General features: G+C 36.0%; 2 protein-coding genes across 2 annotated transcripts; both read right to left on the bottom strand.

Moving 5' to 3' along the window:
- Nucleotides 1-14871: 14871 nt before the first annotated feature.
- On the bottom strand, nucleotides 14872-19166 carry LOC127812436 (uncharacterized). Its single transcript, XM_052352813.1, has 3 exons — nucleotides 18999-19166; nucleotides 18641-18809; nucleotides 14872-15285 (listed from the first exon to the last, which is right to left on the bottom strand). The coding sequence occupies exons 1-3, from the start codon at nucleotides 19056-19058 to the stop codon at nucleotides 15089-15091; spliced, it is 426 nt and encodes a 141-aa protein (XP_052208773.1). The 5' UTR covers nucleotides 19059-19166; the 3' UTR covers nucleotides 14872-15088.
- Nucleotides 19167-19978: 812 nt separating this feature from the next.
- LOC127812698 (mitogen-activated protein kinase kinase kinase 20-like) lies at nucleotides 19979-20992 on the bottom strand. The gene has a single exon (XM_052353217.1). The coding sequence runs from the start codon at nucleotides 20990-20992 to the stop codon at nucleotides 19979-19981; it is 1014 nt and encodes a 337-aa protein (XP_052209177.1).
- Nucleotides 20993-23704: the final 2712 nt, after the last annotated feature.

Consider the following 23704-nt stretch of genomic DNA (forward strand, 5'->3'; position numbering starts at 1 on the left):
TGGAAAAAAAAATACAACAGTGAAAGCGCAAATATTATAAGCTCGAGTAAAAATGATTTGAACTCTTTAGATCAACTCGTTCTCATCCATTAGCCTTCTCTTGATCATCCACGACTTATATTTATAAGCTTCCCAAGAGATTGAAGAGAAATGTAGCCGTTTGTGACCGTTGGAGTTGAAAAACTAGCTGTTAGAAGCTTTTTATAAAAGATATAGTCGACAGAAGAAAATGCATAGTTGACTATTTTTACAAATAAAACAAAACATAGTCGACAGACAAAAACACATAGTCGACTATCTTATAACACAAAAATCCCATAGTCGACAGATACATATGCACAGTCGACTATTGCAAAAATGTGAAGAGAATTTTGAATTTTATGAACAAAAATAGTCGACAGATGAAAAGCCATAGTTGACTATCCTTATATGATAGTCGATAGATACAAAAATAGTCGACAGATGCCTTAAATAGTCGACAGATCAAATCAGTATAGTCGACTATCCTTATGCATAGTCGACTATCCTTATAACATAGTCGACTATTTTTAGGCATAGTCAACAGCATTAAACCACATAGTTGACTTTCCTTTTGAAAACATTGAAAACTTAATAAATTCTCATTTTGATCTTTTGAAAGCAAGTTGAAATTATCAAAAATATATTTTAAAACAAAACCTCACTCAACCATACTCAATATTTCTTCCATAGGATTTCATACCTTGCTTCAAAATTCATATATTACAAATTTGTTTTCTCATTCATATAATCCATAGAGATTGATTTTATATTACAAATTTATTTTCTCATTCATATAATCCATAGAGATTGATTTTCATATAGTCATTATCAAAACCACTATTTTATTACTAAGAGTAAAATATCAGTAAGGTCCATTTTCAATAGGTCACTTATGAATATGAGCCCAAGTTTTGTACTCTATGCAAGGTTTTTGGCCATACTCTTTGACATATGCAAGAATAAACCTTAGATCCCTCAAACCCATCTCCAAGAGAACAGGACCTCCAATGATCCCCTTTCTGCTGTTGAGGCATCCATAGAGCCCATGAGCTCTGCTTTCTCTAGTTTGGATCCCCGAGTAGAGCAAATGCAAGAGCAATCTATGATTGCCATCGTAGGTCAATTGCCCCCCCCCCGAAGGACACTGAAGGCTCGTTCCAGGTGGTCTCCAGAAAGAATAAGAAGCTTGTGAAGCTGGATAGGTAACAATCTAGATCAGAGGCTAAGGAAAACGGGTTTGCTAGGAGTTCTCCCTGATGGATAACAGGCTAGTGGGACATGTTCTGGTGCTAAGGATCTAAAGGATCTAGGGAATGACCCGAGTCAATTGGAAAAGCAGAGTTTAAGGGCTCCATCGATCATCCTCAATCCTCTTCCTTCAGCCAACGACAACCAGTTTCAGGTGGTATCAAAGAAGGAGAAGAAAGTCAATAAGCAGGAAGGAACATCATCTGGCCAGAATCCTAAGGTAGGTTCCTCGTGTCCTGAAAGCATTGATAATGCAAAGGGGATAAAGCTTAAGGCCCCTCCTGTGAAGATCTCATGTTGGAATGTGAGGGGCTTGAATAAGCCCCTGAAGGAGAATGGGGTGCGAAGCATCATGAAACAGAATCAAATTGATATCATGGGTGTTCTTGAAACAAAGCTGAACAAGGCTAAGCTTTCTAGAGTTATGCGTAACAAATTTCAAGGCTAGTAGGAAGTGAATAACTTCCATACTCATGCGACTGGTCATTTTTTGATTCTTGGATCTTCAAGCCATCGATATCTCCCCCCAGATTATCCATTGCTCTGTGAAATGTAAGGTATCCTCATTTTCCTTTCATACCAGTTTTGTCTATGGTTTCCACTCCATTGTTTGCAAGAGATCCCTATGGAGCAGCATTGCGGATTTTGGGGAGCAAAGTCAGGGGCCTTGGATGTTATTGGGGGATTTCAATAGTGTTCTAAAGTATAAAGAGAAATGTAATGGGCTTGTTGTCACCAATTATGAGGTCAAGGATTTTTTGAATTGTTGTCTCAGTGTAAGGCTCTTAGATTTGGCGTTTTCCGTTGGGTGTTTCTACACTTGGACTAATAATACGGTTTGGTCCAAACTTGATAGAGTTTTGATTAACAAGCAGTGGCTTATTAAGGGATTGTTTGGCTAGGCTAACTTTCTCTCCTCAAGCTGTTTGTCAAACCACTTTCCCTTTGTGGTCACCCTCTTCTAGCATGATAGGACCCCTCAAAACAGTGGCGGAGCCACGCTTTGGCTAGCTGGGGCCTTGGTCCAAGCTGACTTTTTTATTTTTTATTTTTTATATATATTATTATAGATAATTATAATTTTTATAATTTGACCCGGACTAAAATTCTTTCTTGGCTCCACCACTGCCTCAAAAGCATTTCAAGTCCTTTATTATATGGTTTAATCATGAGTAGTTTCAATTCATTGTCAGTTTAGTGTGGGAGCATAATTTTCCTTGGTCCTACTAGTTCGTCTTATGTAAGAAATTGAAAAGGTTGAAGAGGCCCCTAAAGTTGATTAACACTAAACATTTTTCTTATATCTCAACCAGAGTTGAGAAAACCTTTGAGGATCTTGAAGAGGCTCAATTGGCCCTTCACGATCAACTGCAAAGCGAGGTGCTTTAGAGTAGATTTGTCGGCCTTTGGAAAAAAGCTATGTTCTTGAGGGATGCTGAAAGATTATTTTACTTGCAGCAATCAAAATGTACTTACCTCAAGCTAAGTGATAAAAACTCCAAGTTTTTCCATGATATTGTTAAACGGAATGCTCACAGGAACCATATTACAATGATATACATGGAGGATGGGGCAATTACTCCCTCTCTTAATCAGGTTGTTAAAGAGTTCACTCGCTACTATGAATCCCTTTTGGGGACTGCCAACATCTGTGAGTCGATTGACATGGGTATATTGAGTTCTAGCCCTTTAGTTTCTTCTCAGCAGGCTTCCAGTTTAATTAGAAGGATCTCTTCCCTTGAGATTAAGGAGGCCCTCTTTAGTATTAGGGAGGACAAGTCTCTTGGTCCTGATGGTAACACTTCGGGCTTCTTGAAAAAGGGTTGGCATACGGTGGGACCTTAGTTTTGTCTGGCTATTCAAGAATTTTCCACCTCTAATTCGTTGTTGAAGCTACTTAACCATACAACTATCGTGTTAATTCCTAAGTTGTCTCATGCATCCTCGGTTACTGATTTTAATGTGATCTATAAAGCGATTTTGAAGATTCTGGCAGGCAGGATGGCTCTCATTCTTGGGTCTATAGTGAACCATGCCCAGTCAGCTTTTGTGGAAGGCAAAAGCTTGACTGAAAATGTTCATCATGTGCAGGAGTTGCTCAGGAAATATGGTAGAAAGAGGATTTCACCAAGGTGCCGATCAAGGTGGATTTGCGTAAAGCTTATAACTCCATTAACTAGGGATATATCAGTCAAGTTCGTGAAGGTCTCGGGTTCCCATCTCTCTTTGTTCAGTGGATCATGGTGTGTGTTACTTCTCCTTCCTATTCGTTGATTATTAATAGCAACTTATATGGTTTTTTCAAGGGTAAAAAAGGCCTTTATCAAGGTGATCCTCTTTCCCCTTTTCTGTTTGCGGTTTGCTTAGAGTATATGTCTAGATCCCTCAATAAAGTTGTTGTACAATTCAGAGTTCAATTTCCACCCTAAATGTAGCAAGCTAAGGATTTCCCACCTTGCTTTTGTGGATGATTTAATTTTAATGGCTCGTGGAGACTTTACTTCCGTTAAGATTCTCATGGATTGCCTTAAAGATTTCAGTTCTAAGTCTAGGCTAAGTGCTAATTTGCCAAAGTCGAATATTTTTGTTGCGAGTTTAGACGATCAGGAGCTTGAAAATATTTTGGCCCTAACTAACTTCCCGAGGGGCAGTATGCCTTTCAGGTACTTGGGTGTTTCTTTACCTACAGAGAAATTAAGAGTTAACTACTATACCCCCTTGCTTGATAAGATCTTGGATAAGTTCAATGCTTGGACAGCTTCCTCATTGTCTTATGCGGGCCGTGTGGAGCTTACCAAGGCTGTTCTCCAAAGGGCAAAATGCTTCTAGCTTTTTGTTCTACATGTTCCATGTGCGTTCATTGAAAAGATCTATCGTATGTGCAGGCTTTTCCTCTGGAACTCCAAGTTCCCCTTAGTGCCATGAAGGGATGTTTGTCTCCTTAAATGTGAAGGGGGGTTGGGCTTTAAATAGCTGAAAAGTTGGAACATTCACTATAAGAAAGACTCTCTTTGGGTGAAATGGATTAATCACGAGTACCTCAATTCAACGTGCATCTGGGATTGGGCGGCTTGCAAAGAGGACTCCCCACTTATCAACAAGCTCCTGGGTATTTGGGGACGCTATTTGGCGAGCTAGGGGTTTTTGTGCAGCTGTTTCAGACATTTTATCTAGCTGGGCTCTGTTAGTGTTGTGTGCCCTGATGCTAAATTTGGATGACATCTAGCGGGTTTGTTTTAATGCATTAATTGTGTTTTTGTATAAATCTATAAAAGACAAGGTTTTCTTCATTCATATTTTCTCCAATCAATTATATGAATAAATCCCTAGATTTTCTGTGTGAGAATCTTATTCTCAAGGTGTTGAGACTATGTGACAAAATTCTCTAATAACAAAATATCTTAAACTATTCATAGTCTTTAGATTCTTTGAATATGGACTCCGATTAATCGAGTATGAACTAGCACATGGGTTACTACCTTGTTCGATATCGGGGGATACCGATGGAATGATGGTGTGTCACGCGCCATATGATATGAGATGTCACTAGTAAACCTATGGGTGGTAGTTGGGGAACGATCAGTCGAATGTGACGCTGATGAATGACTACATGGCCTGATGGATAATGGTCATGTCATCAGGTTTTGATTGTGTGTTAATCCTTAGACTTGAACCGGCACGGTTGTTTTGTATATTAGTGTGCGGGATTTGTTAATAAGTCTAACCATCTAATTGGGAGGTGGGAACGTTCATCTATGTGGTTCCATATTATTGGTATATGGAGACAGGTGTTGGGAGTAGGATCCGTCGCCTTCGTCGGTATTTGATGGGGTGAACGTCCTATGCGATCTACTATTGATGTGACAGAACAATCCCTAATTAGGGCAGATTGAAATTCAAGAAAGGTGTTTCCTGAGGTGTCATCTGATCATATTAATGAGGTTTGATACATAGTTATTGAGTTTGTGAATTTATCTCTCCATGACTCTCGCTCAGTCGAAACGTTGGGTGATAGAAGGATTATAGCACACAGTAATAGTTAACTGTAATAAGTTCACTTGAAGTGAGACTTCATTGCCACCTATATTGTCCTGAACCGCTACTAGGCGCTATTTAGGAATTCTCGAAATGTCATCAGAATTTAGAAAAGTTCCAGTGATGGGTCAAGGGGTTGACCGATATCGAAAAAAGTTTCAGTGTTATCTGATTGCTAGCAAATAGTAAATCTAGAAAGTCACACACCATATAGTGTTGCGTTTGGTATCAATATCGTGTGCTCAAGAATGTCTCTAGAATTGATTGATCAAAAGTTGACCATTGGCTCCCCAACCAATAGTGCATAGTTGAAATGCATAGTATATAGTGCATAGTTAAAATGCATAGTGCATAATGCACAGTTTATAGTGCATAACATGAAATCAATTATTGATTGTATAGTAAGAGGCAGTGGTCAAAATTTGCACAATGTATAGTGCATAATGAAAGTGCATAGTAACCTCTGAATTTTTGCATGCAATAATTGAAGGGAAGGGGGTGCAATCTGAGGAAGGGGACGGAAGGAAAAAGGGGAGGGGATTTTATAAAAAGGGAATGGTGCCTCTGGCTCTCTCTCAACAAAAATATCCTACTGCAATAATTGAAAGTTCATTTATTTTTCTTCTTCCTCTGAAATATCAACAAAAATATACATGTAATAGTTACACGTATAATTTTAAAACATGAACACTGATGATGCATAGATCATCTGTGTCTAGTACGGGAAGATATGACCGGAACGATACCCTATTGCATACTAGGTGTGGACCAACTAAAACCACCACATCTTGAGGTGGACTCTGTCTCTATACAGAAATTGGTTCTGTATTTCATCCCTTCAGTAGGTATGCATTTATTTATGCATTCGATTGTTGTATATGTGTGTTGCTTAAATATCCAAGCTGTGTATGACGTGTACATTATATTCCGCTGCGTGTATCTGATTCATGACAAAAAAATTATTTTTATCTATACCACCGTACTAGTGATTCCCTTTAGGCTCATGGAAGCAAACTAAGTACTAAAGCTGCATATGTGTTCTTTAAGCCTAAAAGGCCACGGATGAGATGGGCTACTGATGTTTGGCACCCTTGTCTTATTCCTAAGTAGACGTTTATTTTATGGTTGTGTGCTAAAGAGCGGTTTCTAACGAAGGACAAGCTTCTCTTCTTGGACATTGATCACAGATGCCTTCTCTGTAATGTTGTCGATGAGTCTTTGCATTACCTTTTTTTCCAGTGCTCGGTGAGCTCAACCATTTGGAGCCACATTCGGGTTTGGCTGGGTATCTCGAGGGCTATGTCTTCTATTGCTAGCACTCTTAAGTGGATTAAGTGAGAAGTCAGAATGACGGGTTGGCAAAGTAAGGTAAAGAGGATCGGCTTTTCATTCACAATTTACCAAATCTAAGTAGCAAGGAATTGTATGACTTTTGAAAATATGAAACCCCAAGCAGATAGTATCATTAGGAGGATTAAAACTTTTGTATACAATGTTATATTTATCTTGTATCCTTATGTTTTAGTCCAATATGAGACTCTAGCTATGGGTCAGAGCGCCTTATACCTATCATGTATTTTTTAGGATTGCCTAGTTCTGTGTACATTTTTTTTTATTTATACAATTAATATTTTTTTATCCAAAAAAAAAAAATAAGGGCGGGCGGCCTTGTTACGGCCTCTTTTGGCTGTGCAAGCGCAAAGTCTCTTGTAGGGCCTGAAGACCCAACATGACCCATACATGCCATGCCTGCCTATTCGCACCTCAACCATGCCTCGTGCACTTATATGCATCTACTGCCATGCCCATGCGTGCCCCATGTGGCCACTCGTGGCTTGGCCTTTCACGCCCACGCACGCCCTCCTGCAGCGTGTTCACCGCACAGCCTTCAGCCAATGCACCCACATGCCTACCCATGTTGTGTTGCGTGCCTCACCACACCAGGCACCGAGTCACGAGCTCCTCCCTCACAAGCACCCGTGGATGACCCTTTCAAACATTTACCTAAGCATACAGTCAAGTCTCCAGTGACTTCTCGGGTCACCTGAAGACCCCCTCGTCGCCTCACAACGATAAATCCATAATCCCATTTTAATTTGTGGCTTATAAGAAATAGTCGTTTTGTATCCGCTGAAGGTTTCCTTTGAGGAGAAATAACAAATATTGATATTGCTATATTGCTGGTTGTTTTCTTTTTGTATTTCTTTCCATTGTACAGTTAGAGTAAAGTAGGGTTATTTTCGTCTTTTCATTCCTATTGTATTTAAGTTTGCTGCAAGGTAGCTTTGTGAATAATAGAGAATATTTTTTCTGAGTTTCTTCCTCCGTTCTTAATATGGTATCAGAGCGCTTCCATCGCCTCCGCTAGTTTCTGTCACTCTCGCCGACTTTCTCCCGGCGATCTAGCTATCATTTTTCTTCCGGTTAGATCTTGTTGTTCTAACCGGATCTCGTTGATTTCTTCTTTTCAGGCGATCTTGTTGTTTTGTTTCAATTCATTCAAAATCGAAACCCTAGCTCATCGATTTGTTCGAACTCGTTCAAAATCAAAACCCTCGCTCATCGATTCGTTCAATCTTGTTATTGTTTGGACAGATCTAGTATTCTATTGGTTTTTTGATCGTCCAAACTTTGTCTATGGCTGCATTTGCACTCAATTCTTCTTCCTCGTCGATGAACAATCCTTCCGTCGACGACGAATCTAGTCCTTATTTCCTCCACCATTCCGACAGTCCTGGACTTGTTTTGGTGTCTCAGCCCCTGACTGGAGAAAATTATACGTCATGGAGTCGTGCAATGGTGATCGCGCTATCCGTGAAGAATAAACTAGGGTTCATAAATGGTTCAATTTCAAGACCTAAAGGTGATATCTCTCTTATTAATGCTTGGATGAGGAATAACAACATCGTCATATCTTGGATTCTCAATTCAGTTTCTAAGGAGATTTCTGCTAGCATTATATACTATGAATCTGTATGTGATATTTGGACTGATCTAAAGAACGGTATCAACAAAGCAATGGTCCTAGGATATTTCAATTAAGGTGTGAATTGATGAACTTAAATCAAGGCCAGTTGTCTGTCAGTGCTTATTTTACGAAACTTAAAATTGTTTGGGATGAGTTGAGCAATTATAGGCCTGTATGTACATGTGGGAACTATTTTTGTGGTGGAATTAAATCTCTTACGGATCATTATCAAATGGAGTATGTCATGTCATCTCTAATGGGATTAAATGAGTCTTTTGCTCAAGTACGAGGTTAATTACTGCTCATGGATACTATTCCCCCAATAAATAAGGTTTTTGCCCTAATTTCTCAAGAGGAGAAACAAAGAACTATAGTGGATTCTACTAGTGGTAGTGATTCAGATTTATTTTCTATGAAACATGATGTGACTAGGCCTAGTCATGGTAAAAACCAAAGGAGAGACTGGGCTATATGTACACACTGTGGGTATAGTAGACATACAGTGGAAAAGTGTTATAAGCTTCATGGCTATCCTCCAGGATATAAGCCTAAGCAAAGGACTAATCTTAATCAGATAAACTCTAATCATGTAATTCTTCCCTTACTAATCAGGTGAATGATAATAACCTTAGCCAATGCAAGAAATCAGATGTGGGAGACTTCATGCAGTCCTTAAATCATAATCAGTATCAGCAGCTCTTGAATGTGTTGAGTTCTCACTTATCTGCTGCTAAGACAAGTACAGAAGCTGACACTTCTCCTGATCAGGCATCAGGTACATGTTTTTCCACTTCTATCAGTCCTAGACTTAGTTGTCTTAGGTTCTGGATTGTTAATTCAGGGGCCACAAGTCATATATGCTATGATCAGTCTTCGTTTGATCAGTTGAGACAAATTCATGATGCTTATGTGACATTACCTGGTCATAGCAGGTTTTCTATTTCTTTTATTGGGACCATGACATTATCATCTGATATAGTGCTAGAGAATGTGCTCTATGTGCCTTAGTTCAAGTTTAATTTGTTATCTGTCAGTGCATTAGTAGAGAAGTCTTCTTTATGCCTCAGTTTCTTATCTCACACCTGTGTTATACAGGATGTGTGCCATTCGAGGATGATTGGCAAGGGTGATCTCATAAATGGACTGTATGTCATTGATGCTAGTTCTTCTCTCTTTGGTAATAAAGTTGTTGATAGGAGCCGTAATTCTACTAATACAGTCGCTCATGTAATTAGTAGGCATACCTGGCATAATAGGCTAGGTCATGTTTCCTTTGAGAAGTTGGACAAATTGAGTGGTTTGCTGAAATTTCCCACTATTAATAAAACTACAGCTCATGTTCCTTGTTCAGTGTGTCCCTTAGCCTAACAAAGGAGATTATCTTTTATTTCAAATAATCATTTGTCTCAAAATGCATTTGATCTTATACATTGTGATACATGGGGTCCATATCATATTCCTACTCAGGCTGGACATAGATATTTTCTCACTTTAGTGGATGATTGCACTTGATACACTTGGGTCTTTCTAATGAGAAAAAAAATCTGATGCTAGGACCATCATTCCAAAGTTTTTCACTATGGTTGAAACTCAGTTTAATGTTGTGATCAAGAGGTTTAGGTCTGATAATGCTCCAGAGTTATCCTTCACTAATTTCTTTACCTCTAAAGGGGTTTTTCATCAATTTTCTTGTGTTGAAAGACCCGAACAAAATTCAGTGGTAGAACGTAAACATCAACATCTTCTTAATGTGGCTAGGGCTTTATTCTTTCAATCTCGAGTTCCTATTAATTTTTGGGGGGAATGTGTTCTCACTGAAGCTTTCTTGATTAATAGAACCCCAGCTTTTGTTCTACAAAACCGGTCTCCTTATTACTTGTTGTATCATTCTCCTATGGAATATGATTCTTTTAGAGTATTTGGTTGCTTATGTTTTGCATCCACATTACCTTCTCATAGGAATAAGTTTCATCTTAGGGCTACAGCTTGTGTATTCATGGGATATCCACCCGGAATGAAAGGTTATAAACTTTATGATATCTCAAATAAGACTATGTTGGTCTCTCGAGATGTAGTTTTCTATGAGGATGTATTCCCTTTCCATTCTGTTACTACTTCTAATGAAATGGTGGATTCCTTTCCTAATTTTGTTTTGCCTAAGCCAATTTCTGATTTCCCACATTCTTCATTACAGTCAAATGATTTTGTATCCTTGTTTGATGTGCCTAATGATAGTATGCCAGCACTTTCTTCTAGCCCTAGTCCTTCTCCTATGTTTTCTATTCCTATTCACAGGACAGTCAAAGTGACTAAGCCTCATTCATACCTTCGAGATTTTCATTGTAATCTGTTAGCTAGCAAGTTACCTATGTTTGATCATACACCTTACCTTTTGGAGCACTACCTTTCCTATGACAAGCTCTATGTTTCTCATAGCTCTTTTCTATCCACAGTCTCATCTACTTTTGAACCTCAACATTATCATCAAGCTGTTCAATATCCTCATTGGCAATATGTTATGGATGCTGAGCTTGATGCTATGTAGCAAAATCAGACATGGTCAGTCATTTCTCTTCCTCCGTCCAAACATTCTATTGGGTGTAAGTGGGTGTATAAAGTTAAATACAAGTCTGATGGGTCTATTGAACGGTACAAAGCTCGGTTAGTAGCTAAGGGTTACACCCAACAAGAAGGCTTAGATTTCTTTGATAATTTTTTTCCAGTGACAAAATTGGTCACTGTCAAGGTTCTACTTGCCCTAGCTGCCATTCACAAATGGTCTCTTGTTCAGCTTGATGTGAACAATGCTTTTCTTAATGGGGATTTGTTTGAGGAGGTATACATGGACCTCCCACTTGGTTATAAACCTGCTGGACATGATTTGTCTAAAGGGGAGAGGCTGGTCTATAAACTACACAAGTCCATTTATAGTTTAAAACAAGCTTCTAGACAATGGTTCTCAAAATTCTCTAGTGTTCTTGTTCAGTATGGATTTCATCAGTCTCAATCCGATTATTCTCTTTTTACTAAAGGTACCGGTAGTTCCTTTGTGGCCCTCCTTGTATATGTAGATGACATAATCATTACTGGTCCTACTGCTGGAGTTATTAATTCTCTCAAGAGTTTTCTTCATAGTCAATTTAAGTTGAAAGATCTTGGCCGATTGAAATATTTCCTTGGGTTGGAAATTGCTCAATCTTCTTCTGGTATATTTTTCTCACAGAGGCATTACACTCTCCAACTTCTTGAGGACACTGGTTTTCTAGCCTGTAAGCCATCATTTTTGCCTATGATCCCTAATTCCAAACTTTGTTCCTTTGAGGGAGAGTTATTGGCAGATCCATCCTTATATAGAAGACTTGTTGGTCAGTTATTGTATCTCACACTTTCTCGGCCTGATATTACATTTGCTGTACACAAGCTGAGTCAATTTGTGTCTCAACCTCGTCAACCTCATTTATGCTCATCACCTTCTCAATATCTTAAAGGCACTCCCGGTCAAGGTTTGTTTTTTTCTACTTCTTCTTCTCTTCAGCTACGGGCATTCTCTGATGCTGATTGGGGATCTTGTTTAGACTCAAGGAAGTCTACTACTGGTTTCTGTATCTTCGTTGGTGACTTTTTGGTTTCTTGGAAGGTGATTAGTGGTTAATTTTGTAAAAATTTTGTTATAATTACACTCTTTTTTTTTATCTTAAAAATGGCTTAAATTAGATATTAATATATATTTTATGGTTATATGCAAGTTTAAATTGAAAAATAAATGAAATGAAGTTCTAAAATAAAATTTAAAAATAATAATAATAATAATAATAATATATATATATAAATATATAATGCATATACATCATTACATGCGTGCATGTAATATATATATATATATAATATAATTTAATTTATTAATAATACTAAATTTATTTTTTTTTTGTAGGCATGAAGAAGGTGTGATTGGAGATTCAAATTGGATTGAAGAATAAAGAATTAAAGCCCATGAAAAATTAAAGCCTATGAAGAATTAAAAGAATTAAAGCCCAACTTGAGCAACTCATGAAAGATATCATTTGGAGAAGGCCCAAACATTATTTTTAATCCTAATGAAGATCAAAAACCCAATTGTAGAAATTTATTTTTTTTTATTTATTTGTTTTGTGAGTGCTTTATTAGGTGTGTTTTTTACCTAAAATCCATTTAACTATTAGGTGTGTATTATAGCTAAAATCCGTTTAACTTTATGAGTGCTTTATTAGGTATGTATTTTAGCTAAAATCCATTTAATATTAAGTGTGTATTATAGCTAAAATCTATTTAACTTTAAGTGTGTGAGTGCCCACTAGATATAATTATGTCTAGTTGAATAATTGAAATTGTGTGGTTTGTATTGCATCTTGTGGGCTATAAATAGCTCATTTGATTGCATTTGTAAGGGTGATTATTATTCTTGAATCAAAGTTTAGTTGTTTCCTTATAATTCTTTCTTTGAGAATTGTTCTTATTCTTTCTCCTTTTCTTTATTATTTTCTTTTGTGATCTTACTTCCTTTCTTTTTTCTTTTAAATTCTTATGTCATTTATTGTTACTTTATTATCCACCGCCTAAATGGCCGGTTAATTTATGCCTTTAAATTTCTGAAATTTTAATTCTTGTCTTTTAATTATCCACCACCTAAATGGCCGGTTAGTTTCTGCTATTTTAATTCCTGCCATTTAAATTATGTTATTTAAATTACGTCATTTAAATTCCTGTCAATCAACTTTTAAATGGAGATGAGTAGCTAAATCTAGTCTTGGGTTAAGGCAAGGACAGTGTCCAACGCCAATGATTCCCAAAGAAATCTGCACTTTAAATGAGTAATATTAATTTAAATTTCAGTATGAGTGTGTCTTGATTATTGAGAAATTACTATGTTTGGATTGGAGCGTAAACCTAACTTAGAGCTTTCATGTCATGCATGAGAGTTACTAGAACTGGAAATGCTATCATACCCAAACCCAGATGATTAATTTAGTTATTTTGTGTATTAATTCCAATTGAATTTATGGTAGTTGCTTAAATTAAAATCTCTCATATCATGTATGGGGATTGCTTAAACTAGAACTATCATCATCTCTAATTGCATTTAATAACAAACCCTCATATCTAAAATTAAATTAATGTTGTTAATCCTTTATGCTAAAATTTGGGAATCAACGGGTTGGTGCTGAAATTGTTTTAATTCAAGTGTTGTTCAATTTTATATTCTCACGTTCAGTATTTATTGCAATTTCTGTCTTACTTTATTTCCTAGTTACGTTGTCTAAAAAAAATCATAAAAAAACCTTGTTGCCAATTTGTCCAAATGCATGTGTTTGTGTGTGACATTTTTTTTATTTTGCCATAAATAAATCTCTTAGTGGACGACATGGACTCATCTAGAAAATATAAATTTAAATTTGGACTACAACTGCATTCGTACACTGATGAATATAAACCTCTCACCAAAATAAAGGAAAAAAAATATAAAATTTTTATTGTATTTTGTTTTGTGTTTTAATTGCAGGGTGAGAGTGCAGTCAGAAGGCTAAGAAGCAGAACATTGTTTCCCGTTCTTCAGCTGAAGCTAAATACAGGGCTCTTGCCATGACTGCTAGTGAGCTTACCTGGCTTACCCAGTTGCTATTAGACTTTCAGATCAAGGCTTCCATCCCTGCTCTCCTCTTTTGTGACAACCAAGCAGCAGTTCATATTGCCACCAATTCGGTGTTTCATGAATGTACGAAACACATTGAGTTGGATTGTCATTTTGTTCGTGAGAAGATCGTTGCTAGATTTATTCGGTTGCTCCCTATTCGCACTCAGCACCAGCTAGCTGATGTGCTCACTAAGCCTCTGCAAGCAGCCCAGCTTTCATCTTTGTTATCCAAGATGGCCATACTTGACATCCAAGGTTCATCTTGAGGGGGAGTAACAAATATTGATATTGCTGGTTGTTTTTTTTTTTCTGTATTTCTTTCCATTGTACAGTTAGCAGGGTTATTTTCGTCTTTTCATTCCTATTGTATTTAAGTTTGTTGCAAGGTAGCTTTGTGAATAATAGAGAATATTTTTTCCGAGTTTCTTCCTCTGTTCTTAATAAGAAAGCTGTGCAAATGTGTGATTTTTCAAGTAAAAAAATAGGAACACTGACCACATCAAGCTACTTGAACATATGACTGTCAAGTTCTTAGGGTGGTTTCATTAGAGTGTAGTAGTTTAATTTGTATAATAGTTGTAGCATATTAATTCTGTAGAGGATTAGTTATAACGTGTAACTGATTCTCTCTCTCTCTCTCTCTCACTCTCAATTTTCCCCTCCATTCTCCCTATTTTCTACATTAATTTTCGTCACTTTCTGCCCTAATTCTTGCCATTGACTGAGAATTTATATTATTAGATCCGAGATCCTACTAGACTACCGGCTTTGTCTTTCCATAATCGAGATAAAAAATGTGTCTAAATCAAAACTCCTCGCTTGGTTACAATTTACTTAATTCATCAGCTTTGTTCATCAAAGGTGAGAATCAACGATCCCCTTTCAACTATATCATCAGTTCATTTTCACAGGCAAAGAAGAAAAATGAAGAAACTACAAATATTGCCGTAGTGGCTTCATTTTCTATTTTCTTTCAAGTCAAAGTGTTAAGCAAAGAAGAGAGAGACTTCTCTCTGTTCTAACTGCTAAGCTGCAACAAATGGACTCTCATCCAAACAAAGTTGTTCCACACGACTTGCTAAAACAAACTAGAGGATTAAACCTTTGAAAATTAATATAATTATCTAAAACAATAGATAGCGGAAATTTCAGCGTGCCGTCAAGGCAACCAGATCCTTCTGAACTGCTTGTGCCAAGTTGATATCGAAGAGCTCGCATCGGATCGGCATCTCCATTTCATAGAAGGGGTTCTTTAGAACAGAATCTGTATAAAGTTCGTATATGTGTTTCAGAAGGGCATCCATATGCTGCGTTCCTGGCTCACAGACCACAAAGAATTTTGTTCCTGCAGGGTAACAATCCACTGCTTGATTACGGTTTTTCAAACATACTAATTTCTGAAATGTCAGTTTCCTCCTATGAACATGAACAAACAGCGCTCTTTTAGATTACCCTCTGAATCCAATCTAAATATATGTTAATGTTCAAGGAAAAATTGGTGCTACATAGATTCTAGTTTCAGCAAAAGCCAAACCTTCATGTCAGTATGGGGAGAGATATGACTGGATGGAAGGATAACGATACAGAGACTTATTCATCAATAAAGTTGATTTGCCAGGGTATGGACCAATTTTCCTTCACAAAGATGTAACAGCCTTGCAGTAACAAGAACAGCTATGGAAGCAACGTATACATGACATCGTCAATCTGAATCACATTGACAAGCAAAAGAAATGAAGAGTTGAGGAACTAAATGAAAGTATTATAGTTTGATCATTTTATTTAAGTATACCAAGAAGCTTGTGTCTGCATCTGACACTGGTGGTGGTGTAGTTTTTCCCTTATTTCCAAGAAACCTTCACATATTTCCACATTCAGCACAAAGGAGAGGGGCAAAAAGTGAAATGATCAGCAAAATAAAAGAATAGTAAAAGTTCTTAAAAATCCCAGTTCTCTCAGAATAATGCTGGAGAGATTCAACAAACATGGGGAAGTAGATTACTTCAGGTATTTGTTTGATAATTTGTGCAGGCATTAATTTGACAATTTTGGCTGCATTTAATCACTACCATGAAGGTAGTGTAATTTCCTTACTTGTTAAGCGGCTAGGTCATCTTAATGAACAAAGATATTTAATTAAATTAAGGCTAAAATGTGATGATGGAAATAAGTATTTCTAGAATTTCTCATCTTGAGCTAACGTTTTCAAAATTTTATGAACGGCTAAAATGTGATGATGGAAGTAAGTATATTTCTAGAATTTCTCATCTTGAGCTAACATTTTCAAAATTTTATAAAAATACTTACATTTAGATCGTAATAAATAAGATCATTATTGCCTCTCCTTACTCTTCTTTTTTGCTTTAAAATTCCTAATATCTCCAGCAACTTGTAGCTAATGGACCAATTTTACAAGTTTGTAAATGAAATTTACTTTAAATTATGCTATCACAGACTAAGAATATCTCTATCTCTAGAGTCTTGCATTACTTTGTTTGATCTGAGATTCATGTAAAGATATTGCATTGTTTAGCATAATTAATTTATTCATCTTACTAGTAATTAAAAAAAAAAGTTTTTAAGTGTGCTTTTGTTTGAGATTATATTTCTTTACTTTATTAGAAATTTCAGTAATATGCCTAAAAGAATTTAAGTTATATTTAAATCTCTCTCTCTCTCTCTCTCAATTGTTGTAGAACCAAACAAGAAGACAGGAGAGATGAGAAAGGAAAGAGAATCAGCAGAGAGAAAAGAGGAAGAAGAGGAGAGGTGAAGATGGGGAAGAACTCAAAGCTAATCCAAAATTTTAATTTTTGTTCATACACTCAAAATTCTCCCTAAAATGGTAACCTAATAACACTCCAATTCTACCAATAAAATCTATTAAAAATCATAATAAAACTAGAATACATTAAGATGAAATTACAGAACAAAAATCCTCTAAAATTCCTAAACAAATAAAATCCTAAGATAACTAGAATTATAAAGTTAGAAAATAATTAAAATTATTGATCCCCATCACTATCTAATATGCACAAACCCATCCCCCAATGAGTAGGGGCTTTGAGGTGCAATGTGGTCTCTCCTCCCTAGTTCTTTTTCCCTTCTCCTACTATTCATTTGCTTGCAACACATACAAAAGGAACAAAGACAAAAAATGAGCATGCTTTATCTACTCTATGTGTTACCCTTGTTAGGTAATACATCAATTTGGGTATAGTGTTTTTTATCATATTTCCAAGGGACAAATATATGTCTGGAAACCACAACAGTTAAAAACCTTGCTTTCCAAAAAAAAGCGGAGGTCTCTTCCTCCTTGGCCACCATCGGTCGTAGGCCTTCTCTAGTAGGTAAAGGATATTCCAGTCCTCTATCAATCACTCTATCCAACTCTTTCAAGAATTGTTGCTTGGTAAGATTTCATCCACCAAAACATGCAACAGAAATGCAGTCAGAGCTGTTATCCAGAGCTCAAAGGGGATCGTGGTTCAAGTCCAGCCACAGGAGAAGAACATATTTGTCCTATATTTCTCACACAAAAAAGATGCTCAAAAGATTGTGGAAAGAACCCCAGGAATATAATGGGTAAGCTCATCCTCCTAAAGATGGAACTCAGAGCTGACCATCAAGGAGATTGACTTCTCATCAACACCCTGCTGATTCAAATATATGGGCTACCACAGCACCACCAGATAAAATGACTCTAAAAATGCAGAAAAATGGCTTCATGCATTGGAAAGTTTCTCCAGGTGGATGAAACTCTTACTGCATTTCAGAGACGGGTAGAGTGCTTATGAACAAGAGTGGGAATAGATATTTACCAAACCTCACAGTACAGGTTTCATTCTAAAAGGAAAGCCTTTGGAGGACATGTAAATTTCTTTATCATGGGAAAGGCTAGAAAACTTTCGTTACGATTGTGGACTTCTGGAACACATCATATCAGAATGCAACAACAAATCAGATGGAAATCCTCGGTTTGGACAGCACTACAGCCAAAACCAGTTCATAACACAAGATCCAATTGGTTTAGAAGAACCAGGGTAACAGAAGGAACATTCCATACAGCAGGCACAAATTTGGAGGAAGACAACCACCACAGAAGGCAGGGAGGGATAGATGAATCGGAGCCTAAAATGTCACCATAGAAGAGATTGCAGATTCCAGCAACTTCAATGAGCTTTAAAGTATATAAAAAGTTGGATAACTGGACATCTCTGCGATCTCCTAAGTTGGATTACTAAATAACTCTAGGATTCTCTTTTGCTGGGCGAAGAGGTGAGACAAATGGTTGGAAAAGTTGGGACAATAAAACCAGCTCATCTGCAAATGTTCACTAAAACCAAATCTGGCAACCGATCTAGCCTCCATTTAGTTCCATCATCAAGCAAAAGGAAATAAAACGACAACGTCGACAAGCCAACTAGCCATTCTCTAGCTAACAATGCCCTTTGATGCTACCGATTTGTTAGTGAGGCCTTCATTATCACTTTATTTGATACCCCTCTTTCTCAATGAAATTTTCTCTTAACCCTTACAAAAAAACCAAAAATAAAACCACTAATTTCAACAATTCATTTTCACTTCTTCTCTTTCTTATTCATCTTTATTCGAGAACAAGCAGAATCGAGCATAAGGTTAAAAGATTTCATGTAGTTACGAAAGTAACATCAAAGAAAACTGGATCCAATCAGACGTACCGGTAAGCGATTGGAAGCAATGAAGATCGAAAGTATCAGCTTCAAGAAGCTCGATCCCCGTACATCTAGCGATAGGCGAAAGCTGTTGAGAGATCGCGTGCATCGAATGCCACAAACTCGCCAGCCTCAAGCTATCGTTCGTATCCATCCGTCCCGCGGAGCCGTAATCCTGGCATTTTCCCCAATTTTTATTCACGCAAATTCCGAATAAGAGGGGGAGATAGCGCAACGGCGAAGCGAAATTCGTTAATTTTATGGGAGAAAATCAATCGCAGGGAAGTGTTTTCCGAGAAAACAAACAGAGTGGAGATGAAAATGGATCAGAGTCTACATATTCGTTTGAATTAAGTTTTCTTACCTTGTAGAAAATGAGGCCTCCTGATTTGTTGATGATGTACAGGCTGTAAATGGCCGCCATTGAAGTGAACAGTCGGCTGATTGCTAGAGATCGCGACCGCCTCTGTTCTGTTGCTGCTCTTCAGTTTGAGTTGCAGAAGCAAATCGAACAAAGAGGCCATTACGCAATGACTAAACTACCCTCCCGAGGTGAGGTAAGCTATTAGCCAAAACGCCGGAACAATGTCGTTTTGCTGTTTAGGGTTTAAAGAGTAACTGTGCGTCAAGAGGCCAAGCCTCCAAATTCAACTCGTATTTAATTTATCCCTTATCTAAGGTAGGATATGAGTAGATCATGAATTTTAAAAAGAATGAATAATTCAACTCAAATCCTGCTGAAATACTAAGGACTTTCAAATTTTTCAGGTTATATAAAAAACATTTCATAATTTATTTTTTTTCTCCTACACTCTTCGTCTATAAAAAAAAAATATCATTTCTTTTATATAACATGATATTATTTTATGACAATATCATGTCTTTTATTTTTTAAATTCATATATGTTATTTAGATATACATATTAAAATATATTTTTTAATTTAAAAATGTTTTGATCATAGCAAAAAAAAATATTTTTTTAATTATAATATATTTGGATAAAGGGATAAATTGGTTTTTTAATAATTATTTTATAATAATATCTCATTCACAATTTCACAAGCTAGATATGTAATTGGAATAACTCTAGTTTATACATTTTGTACCAAACACGAGACAATATTATTTAATTTTATCACTATTTGATTGAATATCAAATGGGTTGTAAGTCCCCTGTGGTCATTTACCATACATCATCGTATGCTAATTGTTCCAATGGGTTCTAAGGAGGTTATTGTTCTTCTATCGATGAAAATACATTTAATAGTATCCTTTTAATTGTATACATACTTCATCACAATGTAATTTCACTATCAGTATTATCATAAATTGCAAATATATCACTATAAACACCTAACATTTGTGAGATCAGATAAACAAGGGTCTACTGTTGAGCCACTCAAAATCCCAAACATGGAGATTCGAGAAACCCATTCGCCACCATCAACACTAATCCTTGATGACACCATCTCATCCTCATCATCAACCAATTCATTTGGCTCACCGACAATGAAAGGATGGTTTAGAAGCCTTTCAGCTGTCAGCGTATGCTCTGATCGCCTATCCAGACATTTTATCACAAAATCTCGCCCTGTATTAGATAAATTGTGTGGAATTTGACACTTTTGGCGATTTCGAGGTTTCTTAACTCCAGAAGAAAGTTGACGTCCTAGGATCCAAAATTCCCGATACTCCCATATTGATTTTCCAGTCAGCATCTCCGCCACCATGTACCCCAAATCCCATATGTCCATCGACCTTATGTTCGAACCATGCAAAATAGAAGCGAAGCGAATATCTCCACAATGTGAACCATTACCTCTAGGACTACAACTTCTTACACCATCTTGTGTTTTTTGTGCTAGCCCAAAATCAGCTATCTTCACATTATTCCCACCATTATTAGATGGGAAAACAAGAATATTCTCAGGCTTGATATCACAGTGAGCGTAACCCCTCTCATGTATGTGTATTAGAGCCTTAAGGATCATCCTAGTGTATCGTCTCACATCGGACTCTGGCAACTTCCTTTCACTGCTTCTTTGCATGAGATTCCTAAGAGAACCGCCAGGAGCGAACTCCAGCAAAAGGTTATAGACCCTTCCGTCACCTTCATCACTTATATCTTCTCCATAGCAATGGACGATCCCTGGGCAATCATTTAACATGAACAAGATGCTTCCTTCTTTTTGGAGAGATGATGAGTCTTTGAATTCAGCAGACTTGACTGCAATTGTAGGAACCAAAAGTTTCGAATAATCCATGTTAGGGGATTGCGGAATCGCCATGTGCACTTCGCCGAACGCTCCTTTCCCGATGGCTCGCGTCTTCACCCAATTATAATTAAGAATATCCATCGTTGATTAGCGATTAAGTAATCTTCTTCAATCTTCACCAAAGCTACTGTAGTTTCTTCTAAATGGCATGCACAACCATGGAGGCATCCCTTCTAGTCTTATTTATAAGCATATATGCTAATTGAATCCTAATCTCAACTGGTTATGGATTTAATTGGCCATTAGGCTAATTCTAGTTATATTAGATTAATGATTTAATAAATTCACAATCATTATATTATAGCATAATATTTTATATTTTTATCAAAATAAATTAATGATATATTTTTTATATGTGGATTTATCTAAGTTTCTTATAACTAATATCATATTTGATATTTCTTTATTTCTTATTAATTTCCTTTTTTTTTTGTTTTTTCTACCTTTTTCTCATTCTGGGAAAAAATTATTTATCTCCTTTTATTTATTTTCCTTCACAAAATTAAATATTTATATGTAAAGTTTATCTATAGATAGTTTTCTTTAAATTTATGTTTATATATAAATATATATATATATACACACTCGAGGACTAATTCACGTGCACAAAAATAAAAATTTATAAATAAATTTATTTATAATTACAGTTTATTTTATTTTTTATCACTTTTCTGATATGTTATTTACATATACCTATTAAAATATATTTTTTATTTAAAAATAGTTTGAGTCATGGCAAAAATATATTTTTTTTATAATGATAATCTATTTGGATAAAGGGGTAAATTGGTCTTTAATAATTAATTTATAATAATATCGTGGTCACAACATTATTTAATTTTATTATTATTTGATCAAATGTCAAATAGCCGTAAGTCCCTTGTGGTCATTTACCATACTTCGGTAGATGCTAGTTGTTTTATGTCTAATCTCACAGTATTGACCCCTTGGTCATTTTACTTTATCTACTTAATTAGAAAAATATAAATTTATTTATTACTAATTATGAAATATATATAATGTAATAAATTATATATTATACTCTATTAATTCATATGCTAAAATGAAATATTTATTATTTAATTTGAAAAAATAAATATTTATTATATATAGGTAGTTGATAGTTTCTCTTTGCCTATCTATTTTAGGAAATAACTTTTTGGTTTAGATAACTATATAAAAAGATAATTCTTATCCTATTCCACAGTATATAATTGGATTATATTAGTGTAAATATAAAATATAAAGGGATTAAATACACTTAGCAAAATATCTTGGTGATTTATCCAATAACTAAAGTAGTGTTAAAAGTTTTTATTTAAAAACTTATATAAAAATAAAAAATATATTCCAGCTATTGATGAGGGTTTTGGAGTCGACCTTATCACTACTTGATCTATGTTATATATAATCGTATTCTTTTCAAGTTTATCTCGATTCTAAAATAGTTTTAGCAACCTTCAAACTTAACCAACTTTTCTATTGTCTTTGGTGCATTCACCAACACTCAAATTATTCACTATGCTAAAAAATTAATAACACAGTAGTAAGTCAATAACTGTGTAATAAATGTTATCATGTTTCTTAGGATACTATGCTTTTATGTAGGTAGGCTAGAGGGTCGATATGGGCCAGGGTTATGTCACGTCGATAATCGGATTTGATTCTTTAAATAGATTGGACGATCCAAGTATGAGCGTGAGTTTGGGTCCGTGCACTTTTTGGTACTCCTTGTTTGAGTAGTTTTTGAGCTAAGTTTTCAAGTGAGTCATACAAGTATGATATAGCTTAGGCTTCAAATTAAATCTGAACAACCATTGAACTTATGATTTTTTTCCTTAAGAACTAGAAAGCCCATCATGGACTAACTATAGAGTCATGATTAACACAAATACAATGTCATGACGACCAATTCAATTATCAATGTTGCAATATCTTGTTAGAATACAAACTTTGCATAATTACTAAAGTTAATGTACACGTGTAATATATTTGAAAAGAAGAATTAACTAGTACATGATTAACCCAATTATCATAATCAAATCCATGAGTAATGTACTATTATTTGATAATACTTACAAAATCTTACAAGATGAGAGATATTAATAGATTACGCGAAGCTTACAAAATGAAGGCAAACAAAACAGCTCATCATTCTCCTATTTAATCTCTTCCTCTTCATTTTTTTGTTCTCGTCTTCGATCTTCCACTACCAAAGTTTCAAACATGGAGAATTGAGAAACCCACTGAACATCTTTATCAATATTCATCAGTAGTGTCTCATTGGCCAGTTCGTTGGGTTCCCCTTGAACAAATGGATGTTGTAGAAGCTTTTTAGCTATCCATTTGATGTTCCATTGCTTGTTCAAACACTTGAACAATAAATCTTTCTCCTCACCGGATATGTTTTTTAGAATTTTGGGATGTTCTTTCGTAAAAGCTATATTTTTTCTAAGCTCCACATTGTTTCTTGTACATCCACTGACGTTTTTCGGTTATCATCTTCGATATGGTGCATCCAAAAGCCCATATATTTGTAGGTAGTATGTTAGAGCCCCACCCAATGGCTTCTAGTGAAGAATATAGAAGTGTCCTGCGGTTGTGGCCTAACAAATGGCCCTTGTCCCATTTGTCGCCATCTTTTGTTGTTTTTGCTAGTCCAAATTTCGCTATCTTCACGTATGTTTCCAAACCCATATTCGTACAAAAAAACAAGAATGTCGTAGTGCATGTAGTCGTTCTTGTGCATGTAGTGCAAAGCTTTCAGAATCATGTGAGCGTAACGCTTGACGT

This window comes from Diospyros lotus, chromosome 11 (genome assembly GCF_014633365.1).
Source record: "Diospyros lotus cultivar Yz01 chromosome 11, ASM1463336v1, whole genome shotgun sequence".
Lineage (NCBI taxonomy): Eukaryota > Viridiplantae > Streptophyta > Magnoliopsida > Ericales > Ebenaceae > Diospyros > Diospyros lotus.